We start from the raw sequence: 17,434 nt of genomic DNA on the forward strand, positions 1-17,434 counted from the left end.
CCTACATTTCAATCAATCAATCTATCAATCAATCAATGGTATTTATGGAGGGCTTTCTGGGTGTAGGGCACTGTATTCAGCGTTTGGGAGAATACAGTGCAGCAGAGTTGGAAGAAACATTCCCTCCCTCAATCTCTGCTCTTACCATGTTGCAGTTTATAAAGAACATTGACAGGATAACACGTTGTACCCGCTGCCGGTCATCTGAGGAAATATTGCGAAACTGATGTGCCTCTCATCAAGTGACAAGATGGGGTCAGAAAAATTGAGGGCCTAGAATTTAGTCAGACCACTTGGAAGATCATACCCCCCACTGGGTGGCACGTGTGAACTGAAACGTCTACGCAGAAAACCCCAAATGGGGGCTCCACAGTGAGCTGAACTAGGGAACCTAAGCATTATGGACAAAGGAAATGCTTGAAAGACACAATGAAGCCGGAGCTCAAATAGAAAGGCACAGCTGTGGTTACATATTGTCCATCTCATATCCATCTTATCAGTACCACCCACACACACACTGATACAAAGGTGATCGTCTGTACTGTCATATTTGATCCAGAAGGACAGCTTTAGAAGAATAAACAGTTATATATAGCACATATATATACACACTCATTTATCCTTCTAGTATTATGCATATATATCAGGTTAGACACAGTCCCTCTCCAGCATGGAGCTCACAATCTAAATTGGAAGGAGTAGTATGTGTTAGATTTAATATGTGCCTCACACTGTCCTAAGCACTGGGGTAAATACAAGATAGATTCCTCACAATCCCTGTCCCTTATGAGGCTCCCAGTCTAAGAAGGAGGGAGAAGAGGAAATTAAAATATCCTGGAAATAGTAGCTTTCTCTCTAGATCAATCCTCTTTCCTTAATCTTCAACCCATTCTGCTTCTCCTACCAAACATTTTGATAACATCGGTGCTGTTCATAGCGGTGATGCTGACAAGAGGGAGAAATGTACAGTATCACAAAGCTGGAACTAGACATTGATATAAATACATAAATTATGGATATGTACATAAGTGATGTGGGGCTGATGGTGGGATGAATAAATGGTGCAAATCCAAGTGCAGGAGCAGAACATTCATTCATTCAATTGTATTTATTAAGGACTTATTGTGTGCAGAGCACTGTATTAAGCGCTTGGAAGGTTACATTATAATGCACTGTCAGAAGAAGCTTCCCTAATTCCCTAGCAGTGTTTTGTACTCTCCTCAAATGCTTAATACGGCACCCAGCGTTCGATAAATACCACTGACTGATTGGGAAAATTATCATTAGTAACCTACCTAAAGCCTGGAGATTCCTTTATGACAAGAGGCTCTCCTTCATCTCATAATAGTCTGTAAATGTTCTGCAGCCGAACTGTATGGAAAATGGGGAAAGATGGTGCGGGGAGGAGGGGCTGGGAAACGTTCAAAATTGCTTGTTGGAATTTCAAAGAAAAATGTCGATGACCTGTCCTTGCTCCACATTCTCACGCTAAGATTTCTGCTCCTTGTCTCAGTGAACTTCTATCCTCATACCAAGAGATCGTGAAAGCCTCACATTCCAGAGAGCTGAACTCTCGCTAGAATTTTAACACACTCAACCAACGGTATTTATCGAGAGCTTACTACGTACTTTACTACTGTACTAAGCACTTGGGAGTGTGCAGTGCAACAGAATCAGCAGACTTATTCCCTGCCCGCAACGAGCTTACAGACACTCTGCCTTGTACTTCTGCCTCAGAGCTTTCTGCACATTTTGGATCTTCTCGGTGATGACTGTGTCACTGAGGTGATCCCCGAACTTCTGCTTCAACAGGAGGCGGATGACCTTGATGCAGCGCTCGTCCATCATGGGCTTGGCCTCCCTAAAAGTGTTTCCCCTGCGGCCTGTGATGGAGTGGCTCTGGATGTAGTCGGAGGTGAAGAGCTTATAGAGCAGCGTCTTGCAGGCTGTGCTGACCTTCTGGTCAAAGCGGATGGTCTCTCTCAACTGCTCCCTGGTGTAGCCATTGAACAACTCCACCATCTGGAACTGTGGTCCGGGGGCTTCTTCCCGCAGAGATGCAGATTCCAACTTCTGAACCTTCTTCTTCAGGGAAATCACTTCCCGCTGCAAATCCCACACCAGTCGCTCCAGTTGGCCGATCTTCTCCCTGAGGAAGCAGAGCAAAGCAGGGAGACGAACCCTTAGTACAGTGCTCGGCACACAGTAAGCACTCAGTAAATACCGGTGTGTCCCAGAGAAGGAGTGTGGTCTAGTGGCAAGAGTATGAGTCAGAGGACCTGGGTTCTAATTCCTGCTCTGCCACTCGCCTTTTGGGTGACCTTGGGCAAGTCACTTCACTTCTCTGTGCCTCAGTTTCCTCAACTATAAAATGAGGCTTCAATACTGCTTTCCCCCCTATTTAGACTGTGAGCTTCATTCATTCATTCAATAGTATTTATTGAGCGCTTACTATGTGCAGAGCACTGTACTAAGCACTTGGAATGTACAGTTGTGGGACGGGGACTGTGTTCAACCTGATTCAGCACTATGTGTCAAGCTCTGTTCTAAGCATTGGAGTAGATACAAGTTAATAGTAGGATACAGTTCCTGTCTCACATGGAGCTCACAATCTAAGTAGGAAGGAGAACAGGTACTGAATTCCTCTTGTTTATCTTGTTTGAAGTAGCGTGGCTCAGTGGAAAGAGCATGGGCTTAGGAATCAAAGGTCATGGGCTCTAATCCTGGCTCCACCACCTGTCAGCTGTGTGACTTTGGGCAAGTCACTTGACTTCTCGGTGCCTGCGGTACCTCATCTGTAAAATGGGGATTAAGACTGTCAGCCTCACGTGGGACAACCTGATTACCCTGTATCTACCCCAGCGCTTAGAACAGTGCTCGGCAGAGAATAAATGCTCAACAAATCCCAATATTATTATTATTATTGTTATTTATTTAAGGAGCCCTCTCCTGGGGAACGTTTGGGGTTTGCGGGAGCAGCAATACCAGTAGCAACAGCAGCAGGCAAAAAATAAGGAGCTCCTTGTCAACTTCCCCACCTTGCTTTCCTGAATCAACAGTAAATTAAAAGGGATAAAGACTACTATAATTGTCCTATTTGTTAAGGCCTTATAATATATCAAGCACTGCACTAAATGCTAGGGTAGATAGAAGATTATCGCGTTGGACACAGTCCCTATCAGTCAGTCAACTGTATTTATTGAGCACTTACAGTGTGCACTAAGCACTGGAAAGAGTATAATACAAAAATATCTAATGTAAAGTCATCCTCCTGCCTCTAAACCCATTTCCTATTGGCTAGAAGTGAGCCCTATGTGAGCCCACAGTCAATCTCTATTTTACAGATGTGGAAACTGAGGCACAGAGAAGTTAAGCGACTTGGCCAAGATCACACAGCAGACAAGTGATGGAGCTAGGATTAGAACCCAGGTCCTCTGACTCCCAGGCCTGTGCTCTTCCCACTAGGCCATGCTGCTTCCCGTATTTAGGATCTAAATGCTCGTGCATAGGTCTTCCGGTGATGTCACGGTGAATATAAAGTGGTATCAAAGAATAGTTCATGAGATCTAAATCATTCAAATTTGGTAAAGATTAGGGGCCTTGGACTTCAGTGCTGTCAAGGCATAAATTACCTTTCCATTTCACAAGTCCGGAAACTTTTCTGGCAGCTGTCAAATTCGTTCATTTCGGGAGCGCTTTTGCTTTTGGGGTCATCACAACTAAGAGAATAAAAAACCCTATAGGGATTTAAGAAGACATTTCAAATTTATATCTTTCCCTGGAATGAAATTCACTCAAATCCATAGGAAAATGCAAACCTAGTCTGCTTCCCTGCTCCCTGCGCTAAACGAAAGAAAAGAAAACCTTCAAGTTGTTTTACATCAGCTACATGAAAATTTCTCATCCCTCAAACACATCTAGCTATAGAAAAAGCTGAATGGACTTTCTCCTACTTTCTCGAATTGTCTAGATGCCTAATCTAACCATGGGAAAAGACTCCAGATAAACCTCTTTCAAAACCATGCTACCATATAGGGTGTTGGAATTAGTAAATAAAAACTAGGAGGAAAAATGAAAGCAATTGAAGTTACTCCTGGCTTTCTAAAATCTGAGAAATCTTCGCTGCTATAACCAAAAACTGTACAAGGGAGATCTTGCCCACAGCTTGCGTCATGTAAATTGACGAGATTGATCAGATTGGACAGGGTGCTATTGCAGGGGTGGAGGTTTTAAGGGGTGATGTTATAAGCAGATTCTACTAGGTTATTTTGTGGAAGGGGTTCTTCATTTCCGCTAAAAAGCTAGCCAATAAAAAATGGGCTTAATGGCAGGAGGACTTTAGACATTGGGAAGAACTTTCTGACAGCATGGGCAGTTAATCATGAGAATGTGTAATTGAGGGGAGAGATGATGATGATGCTGATATTTGTTAAGCGCTTACTATGTGCAGAGCACTATTCTAAGCGCTGGGGTAGATACAGGGTAATCAGGTTGTCCCACGTGAGGGCTATAGTCTTAATCCCCATTTTACAGAGGAGGTAACTGAGGCACAGAGAAGTTAAGTGACTTGCCCACAGTCACACAGCTGACAAGTGGCGGAGTCGAGATTCGAAACCATGACCTCTGACTCCCAAGCTCGGGCTCTTTCCACTGAGCCACGCTGCTTCTCTATGGGACTTGTTTCTGAGGACGTCCTTAAGAATGAGAGAAAGTTACTCCCACATAGGAGTGTGGACCAAGATGCAATTCAATTCCAATAAGGAACTTCCCCTCCTAAGATCTGAGCATAGAGAAACAGCTAATATTTAGAGGGATCCGATGCAATTTGTGTTGTAGCCTTCACGGAAAGTTACCTTGCTCTGGGGACATGTTCTTGACACTGAACTACAATGCCATCCGCCTTCCTTTTCAGTGCCAGGGTAACACAACCTAGAGAGTATTAATCAATGAGTAAATAAAGGAATTCAAGGAATAAATTTGAAAAGTAATATAGCTCATTACTAGATAATGATATCCTAACAATAACAACATTTAATTTTCTCCTTACCCCTTACACTGTTAGCCCTATGTCAGACAGGGATTGTGACCGATCTGATTATCCTGCATCTACCACAGTGCATAATTAAATTATACTACTATTGTTATTAATACTACTACCATCAATAATATTAATACTTATGGTATTTCACTGTACTAAGCACTGGAGTTTGTGTCTACCAACTCGGTTATATTGTTATAGTGTACTCCCCCAAGCTCTTAGCACAGTGCTCTGCACACAGTAAGTGCTCAATAAATACCACCGACTGATCGAGTAGACACAAGATAATCAAGATAATCAGGTCAACCACCATTTCACTGGGCCGACTCAACTTTTTTCTTTCTAACGGCTTCTGTTAAGCGCTCACTATGTGCCAGGCACTGTTCTAAGCACTGGGCTAGATATGAGATAATCCAGTTGGACACAGTCCCTTTCCCACATGGAGCTCACAGGCTTAATCCCCATTTTACAGATGAGGTTACTGAGGCACATAGAAGTTAAATGACTTGCTCAAGGTCACACAGCAGACTGGTGATGGAGCTGGGATTAGAAACCATGTCCTTCTGAGTCCCAGGCCAATGCTTTAACCACTAGGTCATGCTGCCAGCTGAGTTCAGTTATGAGATTATTAGTGGGGTGTCTGATCTCCCCCACCCCACCACATACAGCTTAATGGAATCAGAAGAGAACACCCATCTTCACTCCTTCCCAGTCTGCAAATTTTGCCAACAGAAATGTTTGCTTTTTAAGGAGGAGGAATGACAGTATAGAGAGCTATCCATCCATTCACCTGGCGTGGAGCAAGATTTAACAACTCAGTTATGCACTTGGGTCTGTCCCTCCTATCCACTTTGATATTCACTCTCCCAGCATTTATGTATATATCCTTAATACACTGGAGCTTCCTCTCTCTCTAATATATTGGGATGCCTGTCTCCCCAACTAGATTTTAAGCTCCTTGAGGGCAGAGATCTATCTACCAACTCTATATTATATTCTCTCAAGTGCTACACTCAGTAGACTGTAAGTTCCTGTAGAGTGTAAGCTCCTTGTGGGCAGGGAACATGTTTACCAAATTTATTATACTTTATCCTTCCAAGTACTTAATACAGTGCTCTGCACATAGGAAGTGCTCAATAAATACTATTGATTCGTTGGCAGCAAATGCTCAGTAAATACCACTGACATTAATTTAGTGGTCAGAAAAAAATTTCACCCATTATACTCTCTGTGCCCTGCCCAATACATGGTTTGTAATTGTTAGAAGGGGTGTTAGAGTCTCATTGTCACAGATGTGGTCTCCACCCAACCTCTTCCTGTTTCCTCTCAATCAATCAATGGTATGTATTGAGCACATACGATATTCAGAGTACTGTATCACCCAGTTAGTCTTTACCTCTGGTCTCTGTTTCATTCTTCAGCTGGGGGTCTGCCTCTTCTTTCTGAGATGTCCCTGCTTCATCCTGATCCAGGAAGGAAGCGGGGAAGCTAAAAGCACTGACCAACGGAGACTGTGGGGTTATGGCATGGTGGATGACGGGTGGCTCTGGAATGACCCTTTCCTCGGTAAGGGGAGAGGTGATATGAGAAGCAGCAGGAGCATTCTGGGGGGCTGATACCGATGGGTAGTCAACAGGAAGAATTCTGCCACCTTGATTTTTCTTTGGTGGTATGCCCGGTACCCAGTTGGGAAAACTCTTCTTCGACTTCTTATCAGTGGGCAGGGGGCCAAATGCTTCTGGCCCCTTCTCTGAAAGCAAGAGACAAGACTTCTAATGGAGTGGAGGACCAAGGGGTGGAACCTCCCCCTGGGGGCAATTGGGGTGAGGGTCTTAGAATCTTAGTCTTGGGGGCCTGTCCTCCTATTTATTTTAGTGTCAGTCTCCCCAGGGAGATGGACCGCTCCTTGAGGGCAGAGATTGTGTCTACTAATTCTACTGTATTTTCTCAAGTACTTAGTACTGTGCTCTGCACAGAGTAGGTGCAAAATAAACACTATGGTCAATCCATTTATTTATTCAATCGTATTTATTGAGTGCTTACTGTGTGCAAAGCACTGTACTAAGTATTTGGGAGAGTACAATATAACAATAAACAGATACATTCCCTGACCACAAGGAATTTATAGTCTAGAGTTGGGTTCTCTGATGTATCTGACAATACCTACCTCTACAAAGCATTACATTTTCAGCGGTTGTTATAAGTAATGCATTTCACTTTGACAATATTGACCCTCAGAGGTCTTTATGGGGAAAGAAATATGGAGTGACAGGTGACTTTAGCCAAGTAAAGCAGCAGGACTGAGATGACAGTGTAGGGATCACTGCATATTTGCAAGGGCCCCCCAGTGGGTCCATTTCTAATTTTGTGGTCACTTTTTAGAAGAGAGGTGCTACCCTACACTCTTGCTCGAAAATGACATGTGGGGTCCAGAAGGTGGCTGGAAATCTGTGGAAGGTGGGAGCAGGATCTTCAGAATACCATTGATTGATTGATTGATTGATTGATGGGGTCCTCCTGCAGTATCAGTGGAGACCTCTGCTCTGTTCCCAGTCTCCTGGAAACTCCAAGCTTCCCAATGATAAGAAGTTAGACCATGAATTTAAGTGGTCTGTGTTTTTTGAGTTTTGGGTTTTGGGGGGGTTTTGCCTCCCCACAGGCAGCCTTAAGAAGACTGTGAATGCCTGTTCTAGAGCAAGTCAATCAAACAATTACTGCTGAGAAGAAATCTCAACGGTAGGAAATTCTTACTGAATTTTTTAAGTAGGTGTTTCTCTTTCTGAAGTTTCTTCTCCAGGACATCCTGACACTCTGTTGAAAGAAAAGGATATTAGTTCTGTAGTGCTTTTGCCCTTAGAAAGAGTTCTCACCCCAGACTCATCTTTTCTAACTGATACCTGTGGCTTACCACTTACGTCTTCCACGACCCCCCAGTATAAGCCACAGAAGCCGGGACACTGGGCTAGCACCTGCTCACCCACTGAATACAGGTGAACTGGTTTTTGGGGCTCTTTGATGTTTTCTATATTGATGACTCTGCTCCCGTCAGGCCAGCTGATGAGAACATAGAGCTGTGAAGCCATTGGGGTTCACGTCACCTACAAGTGAAGAAAGGAGGTAAAAGTACACATTATTGGATGCATGATGATATCTTTGTCTGAACCCAATGCCCTTTTCTGATCAGAAATGAGATTGGAAGCCCCACAAGGGCAGGGACCACATCTTTTAAGATGACTTTATGTTCCTCAATGTCTAGAGCAGTGCCCTGCTTTCAGTAGGTGCTCAATATTGCGGTCACTTTGTTGACAAATGTAAAAAAACAAAAAAAAACCCAAACCCCAAACCTTCAGGTTATCATCACATTGTGCCGCACTTTTACACATTCACTCACTCATTGCACTCCAGGCCTCACTGGGAACATGGCCGGAAAGGACAAGAGAAAGCAGATGGTGCTGGGTGAACCACTAACACTAGAATCAGCTCCTCCATGTAGGTTCTTGGTCCTGTAGTATCAGAACTAACCATCATTCTAGTGAGAGACTATGTCATCAGGTGCACAATGAATGGGATTGGAAATCTCTAAGTTTCACAAACCCAACGTTCCCACTACTCAAATGGCCAGTTAACAGACTGCTTCATTTACTTTTGGAGGGTTGAGTATTTTAACCGGGTCACTCCTGATCATTCTGAAAATAGAAAATTTGTGGATGTGCATCTCATATGAAAAGGAAGAAAGTGAGATCAGGAGACAGGAAAACTGACATCATACATACACACACACATGCACAGAGAGCATTACTAAAAGAAATTCTATTATCCAAAGACAGTCAATCTAGCAACATGGATGTTGGGATGGAAGAACACCAAACCCAGTGATCAAGAATGTGGATACCTCCTTTCCCAAGAGTTACTAACGTCCTGATTCCTGGAGCATTTTGATTAAGATATTCAAACAGCTCAACTTCTCTCTGGATAAGTGAAGCATAATAAATCCCACATATCCAACCTACACCACCAGTTATGTAGTCACAGGGTGTTATGCTGGATATTCTCCAGAGTTTCAGTACAATAACCTATTGAGCCCCTACAGAATGCACAGTATTCTCTGGTGAAATTGAAAATTTTAATCTCCACCTTACTAGTGTGGAAGCAGCCCTCATTAGCAGTTCATCCAAGCTGGACAAATTCATTGGACAATATTAGCTGAATTGACCCTACAATGTCACTGAAACTAAGGGTCTCCAATACACTCAGGGACGTTTGCCCAAGTATATGCGACTTGTCTCCAGAACACCAGTCTTCAAGCAACTCTGGCTCTTGTGTTTCAAATTCTGCGGACCCAGGTACAGAATAGCTTTCCCAAGCTCACACACATTTACAGAGAGACGTGGTCCAAAAGTGCCAAGAAAAATCATACCCACACTCACAGGGAGAACTGAAGTAAGAAGCTGCTAGCCCCTGTAAGACTCATCCCTTATCAAGCCCAACTGGTCCTCTGCAGGTTTCATCCTGCACGTTCTCAACTTTGACCCTGATCTTCTTGTTTATTTTCTCCAAACAAATTCCCTCTTGGGGAAGTTTCTTCCAATCTGCCGAGTCATCTTAGTGATAATCTAGCTGCCTCTTCCTTCAGCAAACCCCCATCCTGACTCTCGGTGCACTGTTTTCTTGGGTCCAAGACAAAATTCCCCTTAATCCAATCTATCTCATTCACTTTGGTTGTAAAGCTTCTGGAAAACAAATGATCTCCAGCTTTGCTGGAAGCAGAGAATAAAGGAAGTTGACCTTCTTGGAAGATACATGCAAAAACAACAACCATAATCAGTGAGCCCAGGGTCATTAAACCTGTTCAAAACAGCCATCCCTCCCACGAAGGAAAAATATCAAGTTATACGCAGAACCCAACTCTACTCCCCAACCCTGAAAATCCAAATACTATCAAATGAGAGAAAGCATGAGCACATAGCAAGATCGACGCAACGACATTGGTCCTTGCCTTGTTAGTGTGGCTTCAGTTGTGGAGTCCTTGCAAAATGTCTCCTGACTATCCAGCTCTCTGCTGCCAGAAGTCTCTCTGCTGATCAAGGGAGAGGAAATCCTGGGTTCTGATTCCCCACCCCAACAGCTTCTGGATGGTTTTCCTTTATCAAAAAAAGTCCCCGTGGCCCCTTCTCTTCTCGCTATTCCCCCTGACATAAGAATAAACCCTTCACTTCTTCAGGACCAGTTTTTATAAGAGACGCAGCAGCAGAGACGGTGGAAAAACCCTGGGTTTTTTGGAGCATGAATAAACCTTGCATTTCCATGAGTTAGCCATGAATAATTCATGCAAATGCATGATTAATTCAAGCTCATGAATTATTCAGGAATAATTCTCGAACATTCCTGGTTAATTCATGTTCACGCAGTCAGAGAGTCAGGCTTGGGGAAGTCTCTGACATTCCCTCTCTTCCCAGACACAGTGCAACCCACTCAGGGCTTCAAACCCTCAAACCTAACCCTTCTACGTTCGGGGCTTTTGGAAAGAGGGCTGAGAGTGGTGAGAAGAAGTGATCTCCAGCAAGTAGCAGAGCAGGAGCAGTTCACAGCTCCTTTTCAGGCTATCTGGCACCTTGCTGATCACATAGAACTACTGGGTTTTTCTTCTGATTTACTCCTAGATACCCTGACTCTCCCTGCTTGGGTTACAGAGGAATTGCTTAAGGAATGGAAAATACAAATGGCTCACTGAAAACTGCTTTCAAGCAAACTCACAAGCCCCACATGCTCTTGGAATTGAACTCCATCAGGAGCTGCTGGTGATTGTTCTGAAAATTTATGGGGTCATTCTGGGCCATGCTGACCAATTCTAGGACATGGCTGTGGCTCGAATCAATCAATCATTGGTATTTAATGATCACCTACTGTATTCAGAGCACTGGACTAAGTGCTTAGTTTATCTTTGATTCATCTTCTGTTTCTCAGCTGCTGCCACTATTCTCTCTTCTCTCCTCAGGTCCCCCCACCCTTTCTTGTCTGCTTGTAGCAACTTCTGTAGCCTCGATTGCTCCTTTCCAAGTTTAGAGCTCTGGACCTCTCTTCCTCTTGCCTGTTTCCATTCAAGTGACAACCTCCCAGAGCCTCAAAGCAAACTTTCATCACAGGGGATACCAGAGAGTCAACAAGAACTGTTTATTCTTCAGGAACTTCAAATCCCCTGGTGCTGTTGCAGGATCCAGCACTTTATAGGTTTCCTTGAGTTCCCCTGGGATTAATATCTGAGCCTCAGGGTCACAGTCAAATTCAAAGACTTTGTCATTCCCTGGAGAGGGTTTAAAGAAGGACAAAAAAAATGAATCAAACAGATTGGTTAAGAGGCAAGGTAGAAAAGAATCGGAGTTATTTAGCCTGGAGAAAAGATGATTTATGAGACTTCAATTCCTTTCAAGTGTAAGAACTCTTACAAAGAGGTCTCTGACCAGCTTGTGTCCAACTCTACAGAGGATAGAGCTAGAAGAATTGGGACATGGATTACAGTGAGAGTGTTTGGGTTAGATCTCCCAGAGAACTGACTGGTGGTGATGAAATATAAATTGCAATGGTATGACATGAGAATTTAAAGAATTTTCATCACTAGTGGGTAAATTGTGTGAGGGGAGGAATCATGACTACTTACTTTATTGTACTCTCCCAAACACTTAGTACAATAGGCTGAACAAAGAGTTAAAAAAATATCATTTATTGATTGACACAGCATGGGACATGTCTACAAACTCTGTTGAATTGTACTTTCCCAGGTGCTTAGTATTGTACTTGGGAGAGTACAATATAGCAATATAACAGAGTTGGTAGACATGTTCCCTGTCTATAGTGAGCTTACAGTCTAGAGGAGGAGATGGACATCAAGATAAATAAATTATGGACATGTACTTAAGTGCCTGTGGAGCAGATGGAGAGGTGAATAAAGGGGGCAAATCCATGTGCAAAAGTAAAGCAGAAAGGAGTGGGAGAAGATGAAATGAGGTCTATATTAAGGAAGGCCTCTTAGAGGAGATATGACTTCAATAAGGCTTTGAAGGTGGGAAGAATAATTGTCTCTAGGATAAGAAACGAAAGGGTGTTCCAGGCCAGAGAGTGTACAGGGGTGAGAGGTAGACGAGATCAAGGTTCACTGAGTAGGTTGGAATTAAGGAGACCAGTGTACAAGCTGGGTTGTAGTGGGAGAGCAGCGAGGTTAGGTAGTAGGAGGCAAGGTGATTGTTTTAAAGCTGATGGTAAGAAGTGTCTACTTCGCTCTCACGGCTTTGACTACCATCTCTACGCAGATGACACGCAGATCTACATCTCCGCCCCTCTCCTCTCCCCCTCCCTTCAGGCTCGCATCTCCTCCTGCCTCCGGGACGTCTCCACCTGGATGTCGGCCCGCCACCTAAAACTCAACATAAGCAAGACTGAGCTCCTCATCTTCCCTCCCAAACCCGGTCCTCTCCCAGACTTCTCTATCACCGTGGATGGCACGACCATCCTTCCCGTCTCTCAGGCCCGCAATCTCGGTGTCATCCTTGACTCGTCTCTCTCGTTCACCCCACACATCCTATCCGTTACCAAGACCTGCCGGTTTCACTTCTACAATATCGCCAAGATCCGCCCTTTCCTCTCCACCCAAACGGCTACCTTACTGTTACGGGCTCTCATTATATCCCGGCTAGACTACTGGGTCAGCCTTCTCTCTGACCTCCCTTCCTCCTCTCTCGCCCCGCTCCAGTCTATTCTTCACTCCGCTGCCCGGCTCATCTTCCTGCAGAAACGATCTGGGCATGTCACTCCCCTTCTTAAACAACTCCAGTGGTTGCCTATCGACCTCCGCTCCAAACAAAAACTCCTCACTCTAGGCTTCAAGGCTCTCCATCACCTTGCCCCTTCCTACCTCTCCTCCCTTCTCTCTTTCTACCGCCCACCCCGCACGCTCTGCTCCTCTGCCGCCCACCTCCTCACCGTCCCTCGGTCTTGCCTATCCCGCCGTCGACCCCTGGGCCGCGTCCTCCCGCGGTCCCGGAACGCCCTCCCTCCTCACCTCCGCCAAACTGATTCTCTTTCCCTCTTCAAAACCCTACTTAAAACTCACCTCCTCCAAGAGGCGTTCCCAGACTGAGCTCCTCTTCTCCCTCTACTCCCTCTGCCATCCCCCCTTTACCTCTCCGCAGCTAAAGCCTCATTTTCCCCTTTTCCCTCTGCTCTTCCACCTCTCCCTTCCCATCCCCACAGCACTGTACTCGTCCGCTCAACTGTATATATTTTCGTTACCCTATTTATTTTGTTAATGAATTGTACATTGCCTTGATTCTATTTAGTTGCCATTGTTTTTACAAGATGTTCTTCCCCTTGACTCTATTTATCGCCATTGTTCTTGTCTGTCCGTCTCCCCCGATTAGACTGTAAGCCCGTCAAACGGCAGGGACTGTCTCTATCTGTTGCCGACTTGTTCATCCCAAGCGCTTAGTACAGTGCTCTGCACATAGTAAGTGCTCAATAAATACTATTGAATGAATGAATGAATGAATGATGCGGAGATGGATAGGTAACAATAAGACAGATCTTAAAAAATCCTACATCACGCAACAATTATTGTTATTTTAAGTGATTTTTTGAAAAGTCACACAGCAGGCAAATGGCAGACCAGGGATCAGAACTCGGGGCTTCTGATTCCCAGTCCTGCGCTCTTGCCACTTTTCCAGTTGAGAAAATGAACTCATTTTATCACCTCTGACACAAATTTAGCTAGAATTATGACATAACTCAGCAAAGAAAATAACAAGGGATCCTCACACACAGGATCATAAAGAAATCAGGCTAAGGACATAATAGAAATCAGAAATCAGGCAATAGAGAGACTCTATCCAAGAAAGAACTATGTTTCATTATGCTCTGTTGAGAGGCAGAACTTCAGAACATTAGGGAATTCTGATTTGAAGTCATTATAACTGCTGTAAGAAAAGGAAATGATACCTGGAACAGAAGGGACCCAGTGTGTCATTTAGAAACAAGCCTGAGTCGACAGAGCTAATAGTGAGAGAAAAAAAAAATCTCATTTGATGAGCAATCAAGCACACCAAATCAGAGAGCTAAAGACTTTTTATCCCTGCATGCCACTGTATCATAATTTAGGAAAACATTGAAAGGCTGCTATTTTTACACAACAATTTGATTTTTCTTTGTAACGGGGGGCCAATTTACCAAGGCTGAAACAAATTCTCATTTTCCTTTGAAAAACTCCTGTGTTTTGCAGAAGTAATGCTGAAAATCCTGGAAACCAGTTGGAGAAAATGGTATATGCGATGGTTGGGAGGTGGTGGTAGGCAGGGAAGAGTGTGAGAGAGAAATGATTGCAGGGAGCTGGGGCTCAGAAGAAAGTATTTGAGGACAAGTCTCCCTCAACAGAATACATAGCCCATGAAGTTACCCCCTCAAGATGCCTTTTTGGGATGACTGGTGCTTTGTTTTTCATAGTGCTGTAAAAAAGAATGCCCTATGAAATGGTGGTATTTGTTAAGCATTTACTGTATGCCAAGCACTGTACTAAGCATTGGGGTGGATATAGGATAAGTGGGTCCCACATGGGGCTCACAGTTTAAATAGGAGGGAGAACAGCATAGGAGGCAACATGGCCTAGTGGAAAGAGCATAAGCCCGGGAATCAGAGGACTGGTGTTCTAAACCTATCTCTGCCAAATGCTTGCTGTGTGACTTTGGGCAAGTCACTTAACTTCTCTAGGGTTCAATTCTCCTGTTATTCCTCCTTTTCAGACTGTGAGTCGCATGCCATACAGGGACTATGTTCAACCTAACTTATATCTACCCCAGCACTTGGAAAATTGCTTGACACATAGTGTTTAAGGAATACCATAAAAAATGTAATGAATTTCCATTTTCAGATGAAATAACTGAGTAACAGAGAAGTTAAGTGACTTGCTCAAAGTCACAGAGCAGGCAAGTGGCAGGGGCAGGAGTAGAACCCAGTTCCTCTGATTCCTAGACCTGTGCTCTTTCCAGTAGGCCAGGCTTCTTTTCAGTGTTGATCAACATTGTCTTTCCAGGTTGGTGGGGCACTACCAGTAGAGAGGAGACTTCAAATATCCAAGGGCTTTTACATAAATATAAAATCAATCACCTGGGATTTTCCCCTTCGGGACATTTGTCCGTTTGAGACAATCCCCAAAAAGAAACTCACCTGTGTAAAATATCACTAAGAAATGGGCTTAAATTTAGTGGGGAAATGCCAATCGTGGTGCCGTCTTTGAACCAGTAACCCCCCTTCATCCACTAATTCCCCAATGGATAGCAAATCTCTATGTCTTAAGAGTTATCCCCATTTTGGAAGGCTGAAGGAATGAAGTTGCCATTGGAAAAATCCAGAGAACTTTTTAAGATGTCAAGGGAAACACCTTCCAACATAAAACATGCTTCTTTAAACATATGCTAAAGAGAGAGAAAGAGACAGGTAAGCCTGTTAGGGTCATTTAGTCATCTCTTGGCTTTGCCCCAAAAACCAGAAGAGGTGTTTGATAACCACAGCTACCAAAACAGAATGCAGAGTGCATCCATGTGCTGTATTCACTTGTTTAGAGGAAATCTGTACTTAGTAGAAATATACCTCCCTCTCTTAGACTATAGCTACTCACAATTTGATTCAATTGTTTTTTTCTTTGTTCAAAATGCCCCTTCAGAGTAAAATATACCAAGAAAGAGTTTTCATTGTCAACCCCACTCTTTGGGGCCAAAAGATTCAGGATCCTACAGCAATACCAATAGGTGACATAAAGGTTTTTTTCTAGTAATAAGACAAATGTTTGCCTTTGAATTTGCCTTTATATTTGATAATAGTAACACTAATAATGGTACTGTTTAGCCCTGACTGAAACAAGCACTGTACTAAGCACTGGGTAGATACAAGATAATTAGGATGGACTCATTCCCTGTTCCATATGGGGCTCACAAACTAGTGGGGAAGGAGAACAGATGTTTTATCCTTTTTTTACAAGTGAGGAAACTGAGGCAAGTTAAGTGACCTGTCCAGGGTCATAGAGAGGGCAAGTGGAAGAGCCAAGTTTGGAACCGTGGTCTCCTGATTGACTGATCTTGATTCCAGGGCGGTACTCTTTTCACTCAGCTATGCTTGATTTTTCTTTTAATGCTACCTGCAGTAATGCCATAAATGGGGACTTGGAAAGGTTAGCTGGGTTTTGTTAACCCAGCTTCTGCACATTTCACATTTGCTATGCATGATCAGGAGATCAGCATTATCTTCCCATGCTGGTCTTAAACTTAATGATCAAAGGTCATTCCTTGGGCATTAGGGAAAACAATTTCTCTTCTAAGCAGTACTGGCAGTTTTGTCCCTGGAGGTGGGGGTGGAAGGGAGGGGACTCAGAGCCTGGGATAAGGAATTCCGTGCAAATTTTGCCTGCATGAGGGAGTAGTTTTAAGGAGTGAAAGTTTTTGCTCTTAAATCTCCATCCTTCCCAAGCCCCACCCTTCCTACTAGTTATCTGGGCACGAGATAATGATGGTAAAGGTGAAACAACACATAGACCCGGCCTAATAACAATTATAATAATTGTGGTATTTTGTTAAGCGCTTACTAAGTGCCAGGCATTGTATTAAGCACCGGGGTGGTTACAAGCAAATTAGGTTGGAGAGAGTCCCTGTCCCACATAGGGCTCAGAATCTTAATCTCCATTTTATAGATGAGGTAACTGAGGCCCAGAGAAGTGAAATGGCTTGCCCAGGGTCACCCAGCAGACAAGTGGCAGAGCTGGGATTGGAACTCATGTCCTTCTGACTCCCAAGCCCATGATCTATCCACTAGGTCACGCTGCCTACTCACCCCAATGTTCAGGGAGCCGCCACCCCTTGAGCTGGATCAGTGGGGGTCTCTCTGCCAGTGACCTTGCTGGGTAGCTAGACTCCCACCGGCACCATAGCACCTTCACCGGCACCGGTACCGGCACCTTCTGGAGGTTTCCAGTTCAGAGTTGCCATCCTAACTCCGATGCACCAAAAAATCTCCGGAAGGTAGCCAAGTCCAGTTAGGGTAGCCTGAGTGGCAGCGGGAGCCATCAGTGAGGAAAAGGAAGGCAGCTGTCACTCCTGCCGCTCCTGTGGCCACCACAAACAGCCAGTTCCTCCACTCTACTAGGCTGCTTCTACTTTTGAGTGGCTGCCTCATGGGTTTCTGGACCCCAAAACAAGACCCTAATGCATTCCATCAGAGGCTCTTTTGAGGGAGAGGATTGGACACTAAAATGTGTAATTGTCCCATCTTTCCTTCATACAAATGTATTTATTGAGTGCTTACTGTGTGCAGAACACCGTACTAAGCTCTTGGGAGGGCACAATATAACAATAAACAGACACATTC

General features: G+C 44.1%; 1 protein-coding gene across 3 annotated transcripts; it reads right to left on the reverse strand.

The window, feature by feature from the left end:
* Positions 1 to 1,084: 1,084 nt before the first annotated feature.
* On the reverse strand, positions 1,085 to 10,309 carry LOC103170489. Of its 3 annotated transcripts, none has more exons than XM_029070091.2 (7): positions 10,035 to 10,308; positions 8,016 to 8,136; positions 7,790 to 7,849; positions 6,435 to 6,788; positions 4,854 to 4,929; positions 3,633 to 3,737; positions 1,085 to 2,149 (listed from the first exon to the last, which is right to left on the reverse strand). In XM_029070091.2, exons 2-7 carry the CDS (start codon positions 8,119 to 8,121, stop codon positions 1,705 to 1,707), a joined length of 1,146 nt encoding a protein of 381 aa, XP_028925924.1. In that variant the 5' UTR covers positions 8,122 to 8,136; positions 10,035 to 10,308; the 3' UTR covers positions 1,085 to 1,704. The 3 variants fall into 3 exon arrangements, with proteins under 3 accessions (XP_028925924.1, XP_028925923.1, XP_028925925.1); XM_029070090.2 differs by having other exon boundaries at positions 7,947 to 8,136; XM_029070092.2 differs by lacking the exon at positions 3,633 to 3,737 and having other exon boundaries at positions 7,947 to 8,136; positions 10,035 to 10,309.
* Positions 10,310 to 17,434: the final 7,125 nt, after the last annotated feature.

This window comes from Ornithorhynchus anatinus, chromosome 8 (genome assembly GCF_004115215.2).
Source record: "Ornithorhynchus anatinus isolate Pmale09 chromosome 8, mOrnAna1.pri.v4, whole genome shotgun sequence".
NCBI classification, from domain to species: Eukaryota; Metazoa; Chordata; class Mammalia; order Monotremata; family Ornithorhynchidae; genus Ornithorhynchus; species Ornithorhynchus anatinus.